This window comes from Trichosurus vulpecula, chromosome 1 (assembly GCF_011100635.1).
Source record: "Trichosurus vulpecula isolate mTriVul1 chromosome 1, mTriVul1.pri, whole genome shotgun sequence".
In the NCBI taxonomy this organism is placed as follows: domain Eukaryota; kingdom Metazoa; phylum Chordata; class Mammalia; order Diprotodontia; family Phalangeridae; genus Trichosurus; species Trichosurus vulpecula.
The window spans coordinates 73,011,451-73,028,885 of record NC_050573.1 but is presented as its reverse complement, the minus strand read 5'-3'; the positions used below and the strand labels follow the sequence as shown (position 1 = coordinate 73,028,885).

Genomic DNA, 17,435 nt, shown 5'->3' with positions numbered 1-17,435 from the left:
GCGATAATGTGAAAATGAGTTGGTTCATTTTTGCCTTTACATTCTCACGGGTAATCAAAATTTTGCTTTGAAAACTTACAGCTGATGTTTTTGTTGATAATATGCATGCCTGAAAAGTAACTCTTTGTTCTCTATTTGGGGTGAAGGAGAGTGTAAAGGCATAAGTTAATCCAAGAAAGTAGATGGTTTTAAGGTATGTTAGAATTATGTAGGAGGCTTTTTGTATAGTTTCTTTGCTAACCTCTCTGTTATAGAAGACCATGTGTGACATTTTAGAGTCCCAGCTTGTTAACCCTTCCCTACCACATCTTCTGTTGGTTGTTTTGTGTTGGCCCCAGTCAAACTTTTTTCCCCCCTTTTTAGTGCACTGTACAGGTGAAGCTAGAGCTGGGACACCGAGCCCAGCTGAGGAAGAAGCCCACCACTGAGGGATTCACTCATGACTGGATGGTGTTTGTTCGAGGTCCAGAGCAATGTGACATCCAACACTTCGTGGAAAGAGTGGTGTTTCGGCTACATGATAGCTTTCCAAAACCCAAACGGGGTGAGTGCTATCCAGGTTCTCATAATCTTGCCTGGAATGGATGTAACATCAAACTCCTTAGTCTAAAGATATTTTCGATTTTGTTCCAACTTTTTCCAAGGGAACAGTAGAACACATGTTATACATTCACTTTAGAGGCCTTATCTGTGGGCACTCTTGTTTAGAAGGAGATTAGACAGGATATGACTTCTCATTGAAGAATAAATGCTTTTTCTTTTTTTCTTATTTGGACCATTAGAACATACATTCTTTAATGTTTGAATTAATTCTAGGAAAAAGGAAAAGGACACAATGAGTGAAGAATGAACTTGTTCCTTAGTTTTTTAATGGCAGTCAAGAGTAGCAGGGTAGTCCAAAATCATTGCTATTTGCTTATATAATTTTAATTATTCCAGAGGAGTTATTTTGAGACTGGACAGCATTTTAGACAAGATAATTAAAATGAGCCCATAAAGTGAAAGCTTATTTTAGCCCTGTGCTAGCTTTCTTGTGTCCAGCGTCTCCGTTAGAAAACAGAAAGCATTACCGCTCAGAATGATGTAAAACTTAAGCAAGTGGAGTTGATGTTTTTATTAAGCTTTCTGTGTGACTCCTTTTCACTGGATATACAGGGACAGCAGTGGTAATTATTTTTTAATTTAAATGCTCTTTCTTGATGGCTAAGCCTGAGTGTGAGGGGAGAACCTCTAACCTCCTTCCTTTTGAGCTTTAAGCTGCTAATTGAATTCTAAGAGTAAACAGATATGTCAATAAGCAAGTAAATGGAACAGGTGGTAATGTCAACAAAGAGATGAAAGCAATGTGGATAATCCCTGAATAATTGAGCAAGAACGGGGGTAGCAATGGGTAGCAGTCAGGGATGAGAAAAGCACTAGGTATAGCTCAGAACAGATTGGTGGTGGCCAGATAACATTTTTTTCCTTTTTTCTATTATAGTTTCTCTTATATTAAATTTTACCTTAAGGACAGAGGCTGCCCTAACATAGTGCTTTATAAGTAGTGGGTAACTAATAAATGTTTGACTTAAATGAATTACTTGCTAACTCATTTTATTTTCTCTGTTCATCTTTTCCCACCACTCCCAATTTTCACTTTTTCTGCTTCAGACACCTAACCCAATAGAAGTGTGTGCCCTTCGTTGAATCTGCTGTATTCCAGGTTATCAGCTGTTAAAAACTAACATATACAGCAGAGACTCGTTTTCACTCACCTCCCTCCTTGTTAGGATTATAGGATCATAGGGATAAGAAGTAGAAGGAATTTTGAGAGATCATCTATCTAGTCTAGTCCTCTTATTTACACATGAGGAAACTGAAACTCCAGGAGGTAAAGATAGTTGCCTAAGGTCATGCAGATAGTAATTAGTTAAGTTGAAATTTGAACCCAAGTTTACAAAATCCAGTAACTTTCTCTATATACTACACTTTCTCCTCTTCTCCCTCATTTTTTCCTCCTAGAGTCAGTAAGAACTGGGACAGGTACTTGGGAAAACTCCCTTTTAGTAGTTTTTCCTTTCCTACCACAACCACCTATAAGAACTGCCAGTAAAGGAAACTTGCCAAGGTTGAATTCTGTACTCATTCTCTATCATAGATGATTTTGGTGACTATCTTTTATTATTTGAGGAGAAATGAGGTAGGCTACAGGTAGTCATTTAGGGTAAAAGGAAGGCTGGGTTGGTTTAGAATATGGAAAATTGGTTCCCAGATAATCAAGGTTGGCTTTATTGCCTTTTCTAGGGCTTCTGCCCATCTGTTTTGGCATTTTTGAGGGCAGTCTTGAGAATGGCATAGCAGAGATAGTAATATGGCGTTTTTAGAGGGTCATCTTAGAGGGCCCTATCCATCAAATCCAAACTGTTGTAAAATCTCTTTGACTGATAAATGCAATAGCAACAACAGTTACAAATGGGTTATAATCATGTTCTTTGTGCATGTTTATTGGTCAGTTAATAAGGTGAAATCTAATAGAAATAAATCTAAAGTTCTCTACTTGGATTCAAAAAGTCAACTATACAGGTATGCTAGCTCTACCCTTAATACCTTTCTGTCCTGAGGCAAATTGTTTAATGTCTTTTTTCCTCCCTTCCCCCATCTATAAAATGAGGGAGTTGGAGTAGGTAATCTCTAATCTTCATTCTACCATTAAATTCTATGTTCCTATGTACAGGTTTGAAGAAACTGAATATAGACAACAATTCATGTGAATATCTGAGGCGATTAGTTAACTGCAAGCTCATTCTATGTTATCTGTGCGATATGGAAGCCAAAAAAGTTAATATAGTCTTCTTGAGAAAGGAGGGAGCTGCCTTGGACAAGACCACATATCTCAACTACATACTACAAATTTCTCTCTAGTTCTTTCAGGACACCACTCTCTCCTGGTTCTCCTTCTACCTGTCAGACTTCTCTCTAGTCTCTTGCTGGATCCTCAGCCAAATCACGCCCTCTAAATATAGGTGTCCCTCATCATTCTATCTGGGAGGGCCCTTTTCTTTCTCTACACTACTTCACTTGATGAACTCATCAGTTCCCAGGGATTTAATTACCATCTCTGTGCTGATGATTCTCAAGCATACTGATAGTTCCTTAATCCCTTTTCTTACTGCCAACCTTGCATCTCCAACTGCCTTTCAGACATCTCAAACTGGATGTCCAGTAGACATCTTAAACTCAACATGTCTAAAACTGAACTCATTATCCTCTTGAGCTGTTTCTTCCACTCCCCCCCCCATTCCCAATTATTTTAGAGGATGCCACTATCCTCCCAGTCCCTTAAGCTTGCAACCTAGCCATTACCCTCAATTCCCCTCCATCTCTCACCCTATATCCAATCTGTTGCCAAAGCCTATCAATTTCACCTTTGTAACATCTCTTGAATATGTCCCCTTTGCTTCTCTGACACTGCCACCATTCCAGCGCAGGCCCTCATCACCTCACACTTGAATTTCTTCGGTAGCCTGTTGGTCGGTCTGTCTGCCCCAGTTTTCTCCCAACTTAAAATCCATCCTCCAGCAACCAAAGCAATTTTCCAAAGTGCTAGTAGCAGGTTCTATTTCCTTTCCTCAGTAAACTCCATTGACTCCCTGTTGCCTTCTGGATCAAATATAAAATCCTTTGTTTGACTTTCAGACGGAATTCCCCACCATGTACTCTTCAATCCATTGATACTGGCCTCTTTGCTGTTCCGTGAAAAAACACTCCATCTCCCTGCTCCTTCCTTTTTCTCAGACTGTCCTCCATGTCTAGAATGTTCTCCCTCCTCATCTTTGCCTACTACCTTTTCTGGCTTCCTTCAAGTCCTAACTAAAATCTCATCTTCAGGAAGCCTTTCCCAACCCCTCTTAGTTCTAGTTTCTTCCCCCTTTTAATTATTTCCTTTTTATCCTACTTAGGGGTTAAAAAGGAAATAACATTGTGCATAGTTGTTTACATGTTCTCTCCCCTCCCTCCCCCCTTAGGTTGTGTTCTTTGCAGATAGGAATTTTTTGCCTCTTTTTATATCCTTAGTGATTACTACAGTGCCTGGCACATAATATATTCTTAGTAAGTATTTATTGACCGATGTATAGTGGGCACCACATCATGGGAAAGACATAGTATATATAGTAACATATTAGAACCTGTATAGAGAAAGGCAACCGAAATGGCAAGAGGAAAGGAAACTAGGGCATGTGAGGGTTGGTTGAAGGAACTGGTTTAGCCTAGAGACAGAAGACTTAGAGAGGCATGATAGTTTTTAAGTATTTGAAGGAGAGAGTAGACTTACTCCAAAGGTCCTTATTTTAAGATTGGCAGATTTCTACTTCCTCTTCTAATTCTGCTGATAAAAGACTCCCTGGCTGCCCAGGGGAGACTTCGTACTATTGCTACTGTTTCCCTCATTTCTCGTCCCTGTCTACCTCAATGCTACCCTCGCCAAATCTGCTCTCCCCTTCCATTGTATGCTTTGAAGTCCCCATTTTATAATTACAAAATTTTCTTTATCTTAGTTTTGTTTTTTGGACATCCTCAGGATGCTAACGTTTTCTAGAATTGAATATACTGTCTTTCATACCAAGCAACCTACTGGGGCAGGAAGAGGAGCAGGCATACTCCTTGTTTCTCGCTGCACCTTCTAGATCTTCCATTTGCCTTGATTACTAAGCAACCTTTATAACTTTTTAAGTATATTCTATCTAGGTACCACCCTATCAAGATCCCAGTTGGCAGATATCTACCAAGCCCCAGGTCATTTTCCCCTTCTTTCTCACAGAATTCAGTACCTAGCTCAGTCTTCCTCCATATTCCAACTCCTTCCCTTTTATTTAGGGACATCAATATATACATGTTAATAGTGAAGTAGGAAGAATGCTGGATTTGGAATCAGGACACACAGGTAGTAAGTGGCTGAGTCCAAATTAGAACCTGGGTCCTAATAGATATGAAAACATCCATTTGGAGTTTCATCTCCTTCAAGGGATCTATTCATTTGTGTTGTTTTAGTCATTGTCTGTATGGATCCTTTGTTTCTGCATTTTTCATTCTGCATTAAGTCATACAATTGTTCCCATGAAGAAATTCTCTCAGTTTCTTATTTGTTATTTCTTAGTACACAAGGATGATCACAAGAGTATACACAAGGATATTTCCCAACCAAAGTATCATAGGCACCTCACATTCAACATGTGCCAAACAACGTGTCTGTTCCCCCCATCTCCCAAACTGTCTCACTCTTCTATTTCAGTTACCACGGTCTGTGCAGTCACCAGAATTCATACTATAGTAAGTCCTTCTGAATTCTTCACTCTTTCACCTGCCATACACAGTCAGTTACCAAGTCTTGTTGTTTCTCCCTCTACACATCTCATATTTGTTCTCTTTTCTACTCACTAACCTACTTGGGCCCTTATCACTTCTTGCCTACTTTATTTCAATAGCTTCTTAATTGATCTCCCTCTTTTCAGTCTCTCTTCTCTAATCCATCTTCTACACAGTTTCCAAAATGATATTTCTAAAACATGGGGTCTTACTCCCTTGCTTAAGAAGCTCCAGTGGCTCCTTATTGCATCTATGATAAAAGCCATTTAAAGACCATCACAATCTGACTCCAACCTGTTTTTCCAAATCAATTCATATTACTCATGCATTCTTTGTAGGAGCCAAACTGGTGTACTTGCTGTTCCCCGTAGATGGCATTGTATTTCACACCTCCATGCCTTTTCAGAGACTTCTCTCTAGAATGTTGGCTCTCTCTTCACTCCCCACTTGCAATCCTAGTTCCCTTCGAGGTTCAGCTTGAAGGCTACCTCCTACACAAGACCTTTCTTGATCTCTCTTCTCTGCCTTTTCTACCCCTCGAACCCTCTTCCCCACCCCCCAGTTGTTTGTGCTTTTTCTTACCTGGAATTGCTTTGCATACATTTTTTATTGCCTTATCTGGGTACATGATCTTTTCCTCCAGTAGACTATAAGCTCCTTCAGGGCAGGGACTGTCCTTTGTTTCATCCACAGCCATCTAGCATGGTGTGCTGCACATAGTAGGTGTTTAACAAATGCTTGTTGAATGAATAGATGAATGAATTCTTCTTGACCCCAGTGGACAGAGCTGTGAGCAACAGGTAGAAGTTGCAGAGAACAGTTTAAATGCAAGAAAAAAAAATTCTAACATTGAGAAATATCCAAAAGTGAAATGATCTGCCTCAGGAGTTAGTGTGTTCTCCTTCTCTTGAGCTCTATTTGTTTTTAGACAGATTTAGGATTTACTAAGTGCTTACTATGTGTCAGGCGCTCTGCTAATTGCTAGGGATGCATTTTTTAAAAATTACATATACATACATATATAAATAAATATATGATTATAACATTATGCAGTATTATTATACATACTATAATAATAATAATAATGGCTAACATATAGTGCTTACTATGTGCCTGGCACTGTGCTAAGTGCTTTACAATATCTCATTTGACCCTCACAACCACCCTGGGAGGTAGGTGCTGTCATTATGCACACTTTACAGGTGAGGAAACTGCAAACAAGATAGTCCTGTTTCTTTAAAAATATATAGTAAATTACACACTTTACTTTCAAAACTGTCCTTTTTGTCTTTGCTTCCTTTCATTCTCTTTCTCCATTTAATAAGTTTTCAATGAATTTTTTGGGGGAGGAGGCATCACTATTGCTAAACCCCCTCTCCAGTTAAAAACCAAGATATTTTAAAATACAAACAGCTGTAATCAATAAGCATTGTCAGACAAAACAAATCCACACAGTGGCCATAGTCAAAAATGTATTTCTCTCTACATCTTGAGTCTATCACCTCTCTATCAGGAGTTGGATAACATCAACCAATGTCCTCTAGAGACATATTTAGTCATTTCTTTGATCAGAGTTCTTAACTCTTTCAGAATTGTTTTTCTTTATAATGCTTTGTCCTCAGAAGTTATATAGTTCTGTTCTTTTCATTCTGTACCAATCCATATTACTCACTACTCTTTGAGTTTATCTCTCATAAATTCTTATGGTGCAGTAATCCACTGCCTTTATATATCACAGTTTGCTCAGTGGTTCCCCAATTGATAGACACTGCCTTAGATTCCAGTTTTTGCTTTTTTTTTTCCCGTTTAATTCCTCACTTTAGCTCTTCATAGGATAGTTAATCTTTTACAAGGATGTTGAGAAGGGATTTAATTTCTCCTAGTTTGGTGATCTTGCAATGTATAGAACATTTTGGTGGATAACATGGGGGGATGCTAGTGAATCAAAAGGCAAAGTCTACCTTTCTGAAGGAGTGTGGCATTGATGATGTTTAGTAAGCTGCTATGGATTTCATCAAGTAGGTGGGGCTGAGCCAAGGCTGGTACGAGAAGCCTTTCGTGATTATATCTAGAAGTGAAGCCATTGCCTGCTTTGTGATTTTAATGGGCACTCCTGTATCCTTTGAGGTGTCATTAAATAGGTCTAAGCCATTTAAAACTTCCTCAGGTTTTATAACATCTAGCTCTTCATTGTCTGCTTTTTGATTTTATGGTGTCTGTTAGTTTAACATGGTAAGGATCCATTTTGTTCTGTACCTCACCCTCCTCCCCTCTTAGAAAAAGTCAGGGTGGCCTAATAGACAAAGCACTGGCATTAGAGTCAGGAAAGCTAGCTTCAGGTTTTGTTTACTTTGTTTCGTAACATCACTTAGATACCCAGTTTCAGGTCTCTCTTCTGTAGACGGGGGCAGTGGTATCTTGCCGACCTTAAAGGGTTGTGGTAAGGAAAATAGTTTATAAAATTTAACGTTCTCTAGAGACTTCAACTGTTATTGTAAGTAGTAAAGGAAAACAGTTGAAAAACTCAGTGATTACTTTAGAGTAAGCTACAATCTCCAAGAAAACTTGTATGAGAACTAGTGTCCCAGTTCAGTTTTTATGTATAATAAATAATGGTCTTGAAGCAGATTGTGTCAGTAGCTTCCATGGCAAGTGTGAGTACATTGATCAGAAATGGTTTATTACTCAGAGAGGAGGTGAAAAAGAAGGTGGAGCTTAGGCGGTCATTCAGGAACTGTTCTAAGACCCCAGATTCAGCTGCTTTTGACCTTATTTACATTTCATGTTGCTACCTACATATAGGATGACTGAGCACTAGAGTATAGATGGCCCAGTGAGGCTCTTCACTGCTTCTGCCAAAAATCTACTCCACTAACTGGTTTAGCAAAGCTTCCAGGTTTTTGGAGAAATGGACCACCTTGGCCTTAGTTCTCTTAGTTTCTGGAGGAGCCAGGAACACAGTTAAGCACAGCTGTGGCCTTAAGATTTAGCCTTTTTAGCAGTATATTTGCTTTCCTCAAGTAAGGAAGGGGATAGAAAATGTGCTACCAAGCTTATGTGGTATTTTGTCTCAGAAACAACATAGTGTAGTATATATAGCCCTGGAGTCAGAGTCAGGTAAACCTGGGTTCAAATCCTGCCTTAGCTACTTATTATCTATATGACCTAAGCAAGTCACTTAACCTCTGTAGGCCTCAGTTCTTTGTCTGTAAGAATGAGGGAGTTGAACCTAGATAACCTACGGTCTCTTCCAGCTCTAAATCCTTTAAGGGACCTACTCTGTTGGTCATGCATATTTCCCATCTGCCACAGCTATATGCTTGGCAGTACCTTGTGTCCAGAATGATCATTTAGAATGACCAGTGCAGGAGGAAACAGGAATATTTGGCAATATGTGAAATCCCTCTGGTCCTTTAGCTTTGTCCTTTTTTATAGCAAGGATGAAAATAACTCCATGAATTTTGTTTAATGGTTTATCAAGCATTTTATATTCTCTCATTGCAGCTCCCTGTGATAGTCCAATGAGGTACATAGTACAGGTATTTTTATTCCCATTTTTGAGATGCAGAAACAGACACCATGAAGTGACATGACTTGACCTAGATGACATAGCTAGTTAGTATCGGGATCTGGGGGAATTACATATAGATCCATCCTCAAATTCTAAGTCCAGCATTCATCTTAGTATATAAATGTCTTCTTTAGGAATTACCTCACAATGGACAAAACTTGCCTCATTTACAGATTTGGGGGTTAGAAAGAATTTTAGCTTAACAGAGAAGTCAATCAACTAACAAGCATTTTTTTAAGCACCTCCTATGTTCCAGGTACTATGCTAAGCTCTAGGGATAGAAAGACAAAAACAGAACAATCCTTCCTCTTGAGGAACTTACATTCTAATGGAGAAAACATGCATATGGTTTATATATACGTAGATGTATATACATACATATGTGCACGTGTATTATCGCATAACGTGGAAAATGAATAGAGAGTAGTTTTGGGAGGGGGCACCAGTAGCCCGGAGAATTCGGAAAGGCTTCATGTTGGAAGTCTTTTTTTTTTTTTTAAGAAAAAAAAAACTTTTTTTCTGCAGTTACATGTAAAAACAATTTTTAGCATTCTCTTTTTAAAAATTTTGAGTTCCAAATTTTCTCTCTCTCTCCCTTATCTCCCCCCTCCTTGAGATGGTAAGCAATTTGATAGAGTTTAGGCATGTTCAATCCTGCAAAATATATTACTGTGTTAGTCATGTTGTGAAAGAAGAAACAGACCCAAAAAAAAATCCACAAAAAAATTACACAAAGTAAAGAATAGAATGCTTCAATCTGCATTCAGACTCCATTAGTTCTTTGTCTGGAGGCGGATAGCATTTTTCATCATGGATACTTTGGAATTGTCCTGGATCATTGTATTGTTGAGAATAGCTAAATCATTTATAGTTGATCATAGTACAGTATTGCTGTTAACAGTGTACAATATGCTCCTGGTTCTGCTCGATTCACTTTGCATCAGTTCATGTCTTTCCAGGTTTTTCTGAAATCAGCTGGTTCATCATTTCGTATAGCACAGTAATATTTCATTACAATCACATAACACAATTTGTTCGGCCCAATTGATGGGTATCACCTCCCTTTTCACTTCTTTGCTTCTATAAAAAGAGCTTCTATTTTTGTACATGTAGGTCCTTTCTCTTTTTTTTTTTTTAATGTCTTTGGGATACAGACCTAGTAGGTGGTGGTAGTGGTGTTACTGCATCAAAGGTACAAATAGTTGGCATAGTTCCAAATTGCTCTCCAGAATGGTTGGATCAGGTCTCGACTTACACATGTTAGAAGTCTTGAAATGAGAGCTTGTCCCAGGAGTACTTCATGCCACGGATAAAACTGCAGGGTATAGTGAAATGTGCCATTGGCCCAAGTTGTGCTAGAAGGGAGGAGACTTGCATTCTGCACTTTGTCCTGACTCTGTAACTTTGGCCAAGTCCCTTCTCCCTGGGCCTCTCCTTCCCTATCTTTAAGGGAAAGGTATTGGACTAGATCAGGAGTTCTGAACCCTTTTTGGACCCCTTCTTAGAATAATATTTTAAATGTGTTATATATAAAATATGTAAGATTAGAAAGGAAGCCAATTATGTTGAAATACTATTATTATAAGAAAAAGTTCACAGAACCCAGGTTAAGAACCTGTAGACCAGATAATTTCTAAGTATCCTTACAATTTTGACATTCTTGTTCCTATGATTCTATGAAATTGCTTTTTTAGTGTTTATTTTTACCCCGTTGGACTAACATAACTTTACCCTTCACAGATACCTAGTATTTTGGGACATGATATAGAGGGTTATGTGGAATTTGAGATTTCTGAATGAAAGCCCAGCCACCCAAAACCCTTTATCATTGAAAAGGCAGCTAATTATCAAGTCAGCAGACAGTAAATAATGTTGCTTGGTAAATAAAGCAGATACTGCCAAAGTATTTATTGTTGGGAATTTAACATTTTCCAATTCTTCCTCCCTAGTGTGCAAAGAGCCCCCTTACAAAGTGGAGGAGTCTGGCTACGCGGGTTTCATCATGCCGATTGAAGTTCACTTCAAGAACAAGGTAAATAGTTTGCTGCCTTTGACTTTGTTTCTTTCTAGTCTAGGTAGGGGGTTAGAGTTGCCCTGAGTTTCCTGATTTTGAAGAGGCTTGGCTTTCTTTTCCTCCCATAAATAGAACTCAGTCCCAAGTCTGGTTGTTTGGGTATTCACTTCAGCAGTGCAACTCCTTGTTCCACACCGTGGTAGGTGTGTCTTTCTGAATTGCTGTATCCTAAACATTCTTCTACTTATCAGTGGTCAGTCTTCTGGTATGAAGCTTCTTTGACCTTAAGTCTAAACTCAGATGACACAGCATACAGGTTATTGTCTTGTGTTTGATTGCTTTTTGGCTTAGATAAGGTTTTCTGAAGTTTGAGCTCCAGTGGTGGTACCTGAAGGAACCCAGATCACCTCCATGCCACAAGAAAGCCTTGGTGAAGGGCTTGACTATTAGTGTTGGGTAAAGAGTAGAGAGTTTCTTGCCACCTTGGTCATTTATGCAACTTTCCTTAGTGACTGTGTTAGGGTGAGTGAACTCAAAACAGTTTTTACATTAATGAACTTTTGAGAAGAGAGCTCAGGTATTTCAACTGGAGGTTGGCCTGAGCGGAAGCTGTGTGCTATTTTTGCAGGAATCCATTCCATCATAGAACACCTGCTTTCAGGACCTTTATGGGAACCTAGCCAGGTTCATGTTGTCACTTAAAAGAATTTAGAACAGACTCATGTCCATTTTGGTGGGAAACGGGCTTGGTCACTATTATGGATTAAATCATTGAGCAGTATCAGTTCCCTTGTACAACAAAACAATGAAATGGTTTCTGAAATTAATATTCATTCAAACTTTGGACATATCTAAATAGTTCTTTATGGTTATCCACAAAAGTATTCTTTTTTAATTATTTTTTGTCAGTTAACAAGTATTTTCTCTCCCTACCACTGCCCCCCAATTGAAAACAAAAACAAGACCTTTATAACAAAAATGCTTAGATAAGCAAAACAAATTTCTAGTTTCAGTGTGTTCAAAAATGTGTCTCAGTTGGCCTATTTATTCTTATCATCTAGCAATTGGGGGTGGGTAGCATTCTTTCATTCACAGGATAGGATTCATTCCTTGGTGTTATGGAATGGGTTGGTCCCAACAGTGTTCTTTACAGGTATTCTTCAATTTTTTTTTTTCTTAAACCATATTGTTTAGTGTTGGCAGATGGGGAACAGGAGAAATGTGCCTGTACCCAGGAAATGGCACTGTTTCTTGTAATTTGGAGGTAGGGACAGTGTTTGCCCGGATAAAATAGAATATGGCTATCTTTGAATTGAGTTAAAATGTGAAGATACTGATGTAAGTCATGTTGACTAGGTTCTTTGCGTTTTGTTAATTATTAGATTTGGATTTTTGTTCCTTGATGATTTCTTTACTGTCAGCTAGGTGGCACAGTGGATAGAAAACTGGACCTGGCGTCAGGAAGCCCCATGTTCAGATTTGGCCTTAGGTGCTTACTGACTGTGTAACCCTGGGCAAGTTAACTTTGACTTCCGTCTGTCTCAGTTTCTTCACCTACCTGCTGGGGTTGTTGTGACAATCAAATGAGATAATATTTGTAGCTTAGCACAGTTCCTGGCACATAGTGGGTGCTTAATAAATATTTGTTTTCTTCCTTCTACCTCTTCAGCCAGGATTTTATTTTGGAACTAATACTGCTCTATAGATGTGTTGGTTTATGGTGTCAGATGGCATGCCGAGGCAAGAATGTACAAGTTCTACCAGTCTATGTCAGTCTTGTCTAATAAGTCTGCAAGCTTGTTGCCACCCTATACTTCTCTTTCCATGGTTTGCTGGAATTTCCAACTAGCAGTAGCATCTACTTCCTCTGGGCAGGGATGGGTCTGTTAGTCCTGTCCATGAATATCAGAAAATGTGGAGAGATTACCTTTAGAGGGATATGAGATACAGTTTTCGTGATTAAAGTGTGAGTTATGATAGAAAGTTGTACCTACTTTGCCTATTGCTTTATGAGTGATCTAACTTTCAGAATATTTGTCAGAGCTAAATGTTTGTCCCTGTTTATCTTCTTAGGTAGAAACCATAGTATTTAACAGATTAGATTTGTTGGTTGATAGACTGTCTCATGTTGTCATTTTGAACATGATAGAAAAGAGAGTCGTGTAAGTTTCATTTGGAAACCAGACAGCCAGGCTCTGATGACTACCAAACTTTATTTTTAAGGCTTTTGAAATTGGGAACCAGATTCTTAATTTGGAACTCCCAAGGTCAGTTCCTCCTTAGGAGAGCAGGTGGTCATTGGAAACATTTCCATCTCTTTGTTATGACTTCATTTGAGCGTTAGTCTGATTTAGAGTCATCCTACCTGTGTGCTCTGAGTAGCTGTTTCTTAACCCCTGACTTACCATTAGAAAGAAGTACCTGGTACTAGTGGTCATGTAGAAATGATGCAGAAAAGCAGATTGTGAAACATGTTGTGTTTCTACTTTTGCACATGTTTGATGTCATTGGCTAAGTAGTTGAAAGTTTTTTATGAGATGAAATATATGTCACTTAATGAAGAAAATTGGAGACTACCTGTATTGAGCAATTGAGCTCCCCAAAGTCAAGCTCTCATCAGCGCCTAGCACAGTATTATATGTATACAGGAAGCACTTAATATGTGTTTATTGAATTTAATATTTCTAAGTGAGATCCCAGTCTTTTTGGACTTCAACATATTAAATGGAAGTAATTTTAGCAATTATAGTTATCTTTCTTAGGTGCCTTACACCCCAAAGAAGACTGAAGGAGAGGAGGGATGATAGCATACCAAAACTTTGTTTTTTGGAGGGGGGAAGGCAGGGCAGTTGGGGTTAAGTGACTCGCCCAAGGTCACACAGTAAGTGTGTCAGGTGTCTGAGGCCGGATTTGAACGCAGGTCCTCCTGACTCCAGGGCCGGTGCTCAACTCACTGCACCACCTAGCTGCCCCTAAAACTTCTTATCTTCCTAGTGTCTAGTACAGTACACATATTAGTTGCATAGTAAACCTTTATTGAGGCAGCTAGGTGGTGCAGTGGATAGAGTGCCTGGTCTCGAGTCAAGAAGACTCCTCTTCCTGAGTTCAAATCAGGCCTCAGACACTTAATATCTGTGTGTACCTGGGCAGGTCACTTAACCCTGCTTTCCTCATCTGTAAAATGAGCTGGAAAAGAAAATGTCAAACCACTCCAGTATCTTTGCCAAGAAAATCCTAAATGGGGTCACAAAGAGTTGGACACGACTGAAAAAATGACTAAACAACAACAAATCTTTGTTCATTTGAATTCCCAAAGGCTTTAATTTGAAACATGGAACACTAGGCCTGTGCCTTTTAAAATACCAAAAGCATCATTGAGCATTTTTTCAGAGCTCCCAGCTGCACAGTATGGAATATTCAAACTTAATTGTGAGTCCCAGAGGATTTTGAAGGTATGCATTTATTATAGTGAGTGTTTTATCTTGCTTTTGGAGGGCTGCTCCTAATGGCTAACTGTGTTTCTGGAAGAGAAGTAGAAAGTCTCAATTGATGTCCCAAATGCCAGGCCGGAACTGTTTGAAGTCAGAACTTGCCTGGACCCATTTTTAAATTCCTATTTGGATTTTTTCGTGACAAGTGGCTTAAGGATTCTTTTTGCTTGGCTTTTAGCCACATATTAGGAATCTTAGTTTGTTGGTTCTCCTTCACCATCACCCTATTCACATAGCATTAAGGATGTGATATTTTGAAAATTATAAAACATTTGTTTTACTGTATACAGGGGGAAGTACAAAGTTGAGATAAGACATTCCTGTCCTCATGGAGTAGGAAGTTAAGACATGAACATATGTTCACATGAATTCCTTTTGAATTCAGCAAACATTTATCAATTGTCTACTGTGTGCTATGCATTATATTTGGCAGTGGATCTACAAAGATAAGAAAGAAATCGTCCTTGCCCTTGATCCTTCATTCTGTTGTGGAGGAGATATCTCATAGGATTCTAGATAGAAGATGCCAGAAACCTTTGAGGTTATCTGCTCCAACCCCAAATTACACAGATAAGTAAAGAAAGTGTACAAAGTCAGAGAGGCAGCCTGGTGTAGTAGATAAGAGGGCTGACCTGAATTAATCTGGGTTTAGTTATCACCTCTTGATATACAGGGGCTTTGTGATCCTAGGCAAGTCATTCAGTTTCCCAGTGCCCCAGACCACTTTCTATGTCTGTAAATTGTAGAAGAGTTGCTCATCTACATTGATAGAAGGAGTTTCTTCACCTATCTCCCAGGGTTGTTGTGAGCACCAAATGAGATAATGTTTGTAAAGTGCTTAGCACAGTGTCTGGCACATAGTAGGCACTAATATATTAATACTTATTTCTCCCCCTCCCAGGAGCTCCTTACATAGAGATTACAGCTGTAGACTTAAAAGATGTAGATGTACCGTTATGCAAAGTAACTTTAAAAATTTCCAAATGCATCTCCTCTCCTATTCAGAGAGCTGTCTCTTAGAGAATAAAAATGAAGGGGGGGGCGCAGTTTACACATCAACTGTATCTTAGTATATGCAGTAGTCTTCCTCTGCAAAGGAAGGGAGATGCAGTTTCTCATTTCTTCCCTGGGAACAAACTTGGTCATTGTAATGTTTAGTTTCTTTTTCCATTTATGTTGTTGTCAGTGTATCTGTTTTTTTCCTGGTTTTGCACTTTCAAGTTTCATAAAGCACTTAAATATGTAATCTCACTTGATCCTCACAACTCATTGTGGTAGATATTATCCCCGTAGAGATAGGGGGAGCTATCTAGGTTGGCCTGGAGTCAGGAAGATCTGAGTTTAAATCTGGCCTTACACACTTACTAACTATATGACCCTGGGCAAGTCACTTAATCTCTATCTTCCTCAGTTTTCCTAACTGTAAAGTGGGAGTAATAATAGCACCTTTACCTGCCAGGATTGTTGTGAGATCAAATGAGATAAGATTTGTAAAATGCTTAGCACAGTGCCTGACACATGCTTAATGATGAGGAGTCAAGGGTTTTAAGATAGAGAGCAGGAAAGGAAAGAAAGTCATGGTGGATTGCCTCTATTTTTTCAGTAAATTATGAGATAAAGTCCTTTGCTGAGAAAAGAGACAGGGACTAGCATATGTAGGAGATTTAAACAGCGAAGTAAAGTTTCACAACAACTGCTGTGGGAAGTGAGACTTGCCTTCCTGTTGTAAGGGCCCATTTGAAAATAGATAAGATGGAGTAGGTGCTTACAGATGAGGAAATTGAAGCTGAGAGAGGTCAAGTAATTGACCTGAGTTGAACAGCTACTAAGTTTATCAAGCCTCAGTCTGCCTTTCTGTAATAATGTCAAGGCATTACACCTTGTTTTGCCTTTTGGGACAAAACAAAACAAATCTAATCCCTCTTCAGAGTCATAGCCCTTCAGATCCTTGAAGACTACTGTCACATGCCTCTTAAGTCTTCCCTTCTCCATGTTAAACATTCCTTCAGTACAACATTCTATGGTTTGATTGCTCCAATATAATGTATTAATATGTACTTTGTAGCTTTTTAGTGTACTTCCTAAAATGTACTTATAATTGAACTCACTACCTTGGATTTGATATGACCAGGCAAGAGGACAACAGAACGATCTCCCTAGCCCTAGGCAGTGTCCCTCTTGTTAATGCTGCATTAGTTTTTTTGGCTGACCTGTTATGCTCTTGATTCATTGAGCCAGCAGTCCACCAAAATGTTCTGGTTTTTTTTAGTCAGACCGATGTCTATCCATTCTTCCCCTGTTGGGCTTTAATTTCTTGCCTTGTCCTCTGAGCACTCATAACTCAATTCTAACTCTGGATTATCCTTATCAGTTGTTTCTTTGCTCATACTCAATGTGTTGCTGAATGCAGCTAAAAGAAGTCACAAAACAATGCTGAGTTGTTCTATGACAGATTTGTTATCTATTTTCAAATGAGCCCTCAGTATAGAAAGACAAGTCTCACTTCGCACAGCACTTACTGTAAAACTTTACTTCTCTTTTTAATCTCCTACACCTTTCCCTATCTTTCTTCTCAGTACAAGACCTTACTTAATATTTTACTGAAAAAGAGGCTATCCACCTTAAGTTTCTTTTCATTTCCTGTTTTGCATCTCAAAACTCATCGACATCATTTGCTCTGCTCTGTTCCTTTGCTCCAGTCTCTGATGAAGAGGTGGCCCTTCTCGCCATTATTAGCTGTTCTGCATTTTCCTCTGATTCTGTTCTCCTCTGGTAGCTCATCCCCTTAATCATGCCCATTCTCATTTGAAATCTCTCCCTATATATTGGCCCCTTCCACCTAAAAATGTGCCCAGATCTATTCCACTCTTTAAAAAAAACCTTCACTTGACCCTACTATGCTCATGTGCTATTGTCCTGTACTGCTTCTCCTTTATTCAGCCAGGTACCTAAAAAAGTTGCTTCTACTTTCTCTCCTTTCCCTTATAACCCTTTTGCATTCTGGATTTTAACCTTA

The 17,435-nt window shown here is 38.9% G+C and overlaps 1 protein-coding gene across 6 annotated transcripts in view; it reads left to right on the top strand.

The window, feature by feature from the left end:
• MLLT1 (MLLT1 super elongation complex subunit) overlaps window positions 1-17,435 on the top strand; it is a 90,781-nt gene that overhangs the window by 5,850 nt on the left and 67,496 nt on the right. For all 6 annotated transcript variants that reach the window (XM_036760606.1, XM_036760599.1, XM_036760595.1 and 3 more), the window contains exons 2-3: window positions 364-544; window positions 10,864-10,946. In XM_036760606.1, coding sequence (XP_036616501.1) covers window positions 364-544; window positions 10,864-10,946 — 264 coding nt within the window. The remainder of the gene's footprint in view (window positions 1-363; window positions 545-10,863; window positions 10,947-17,435) is intronic.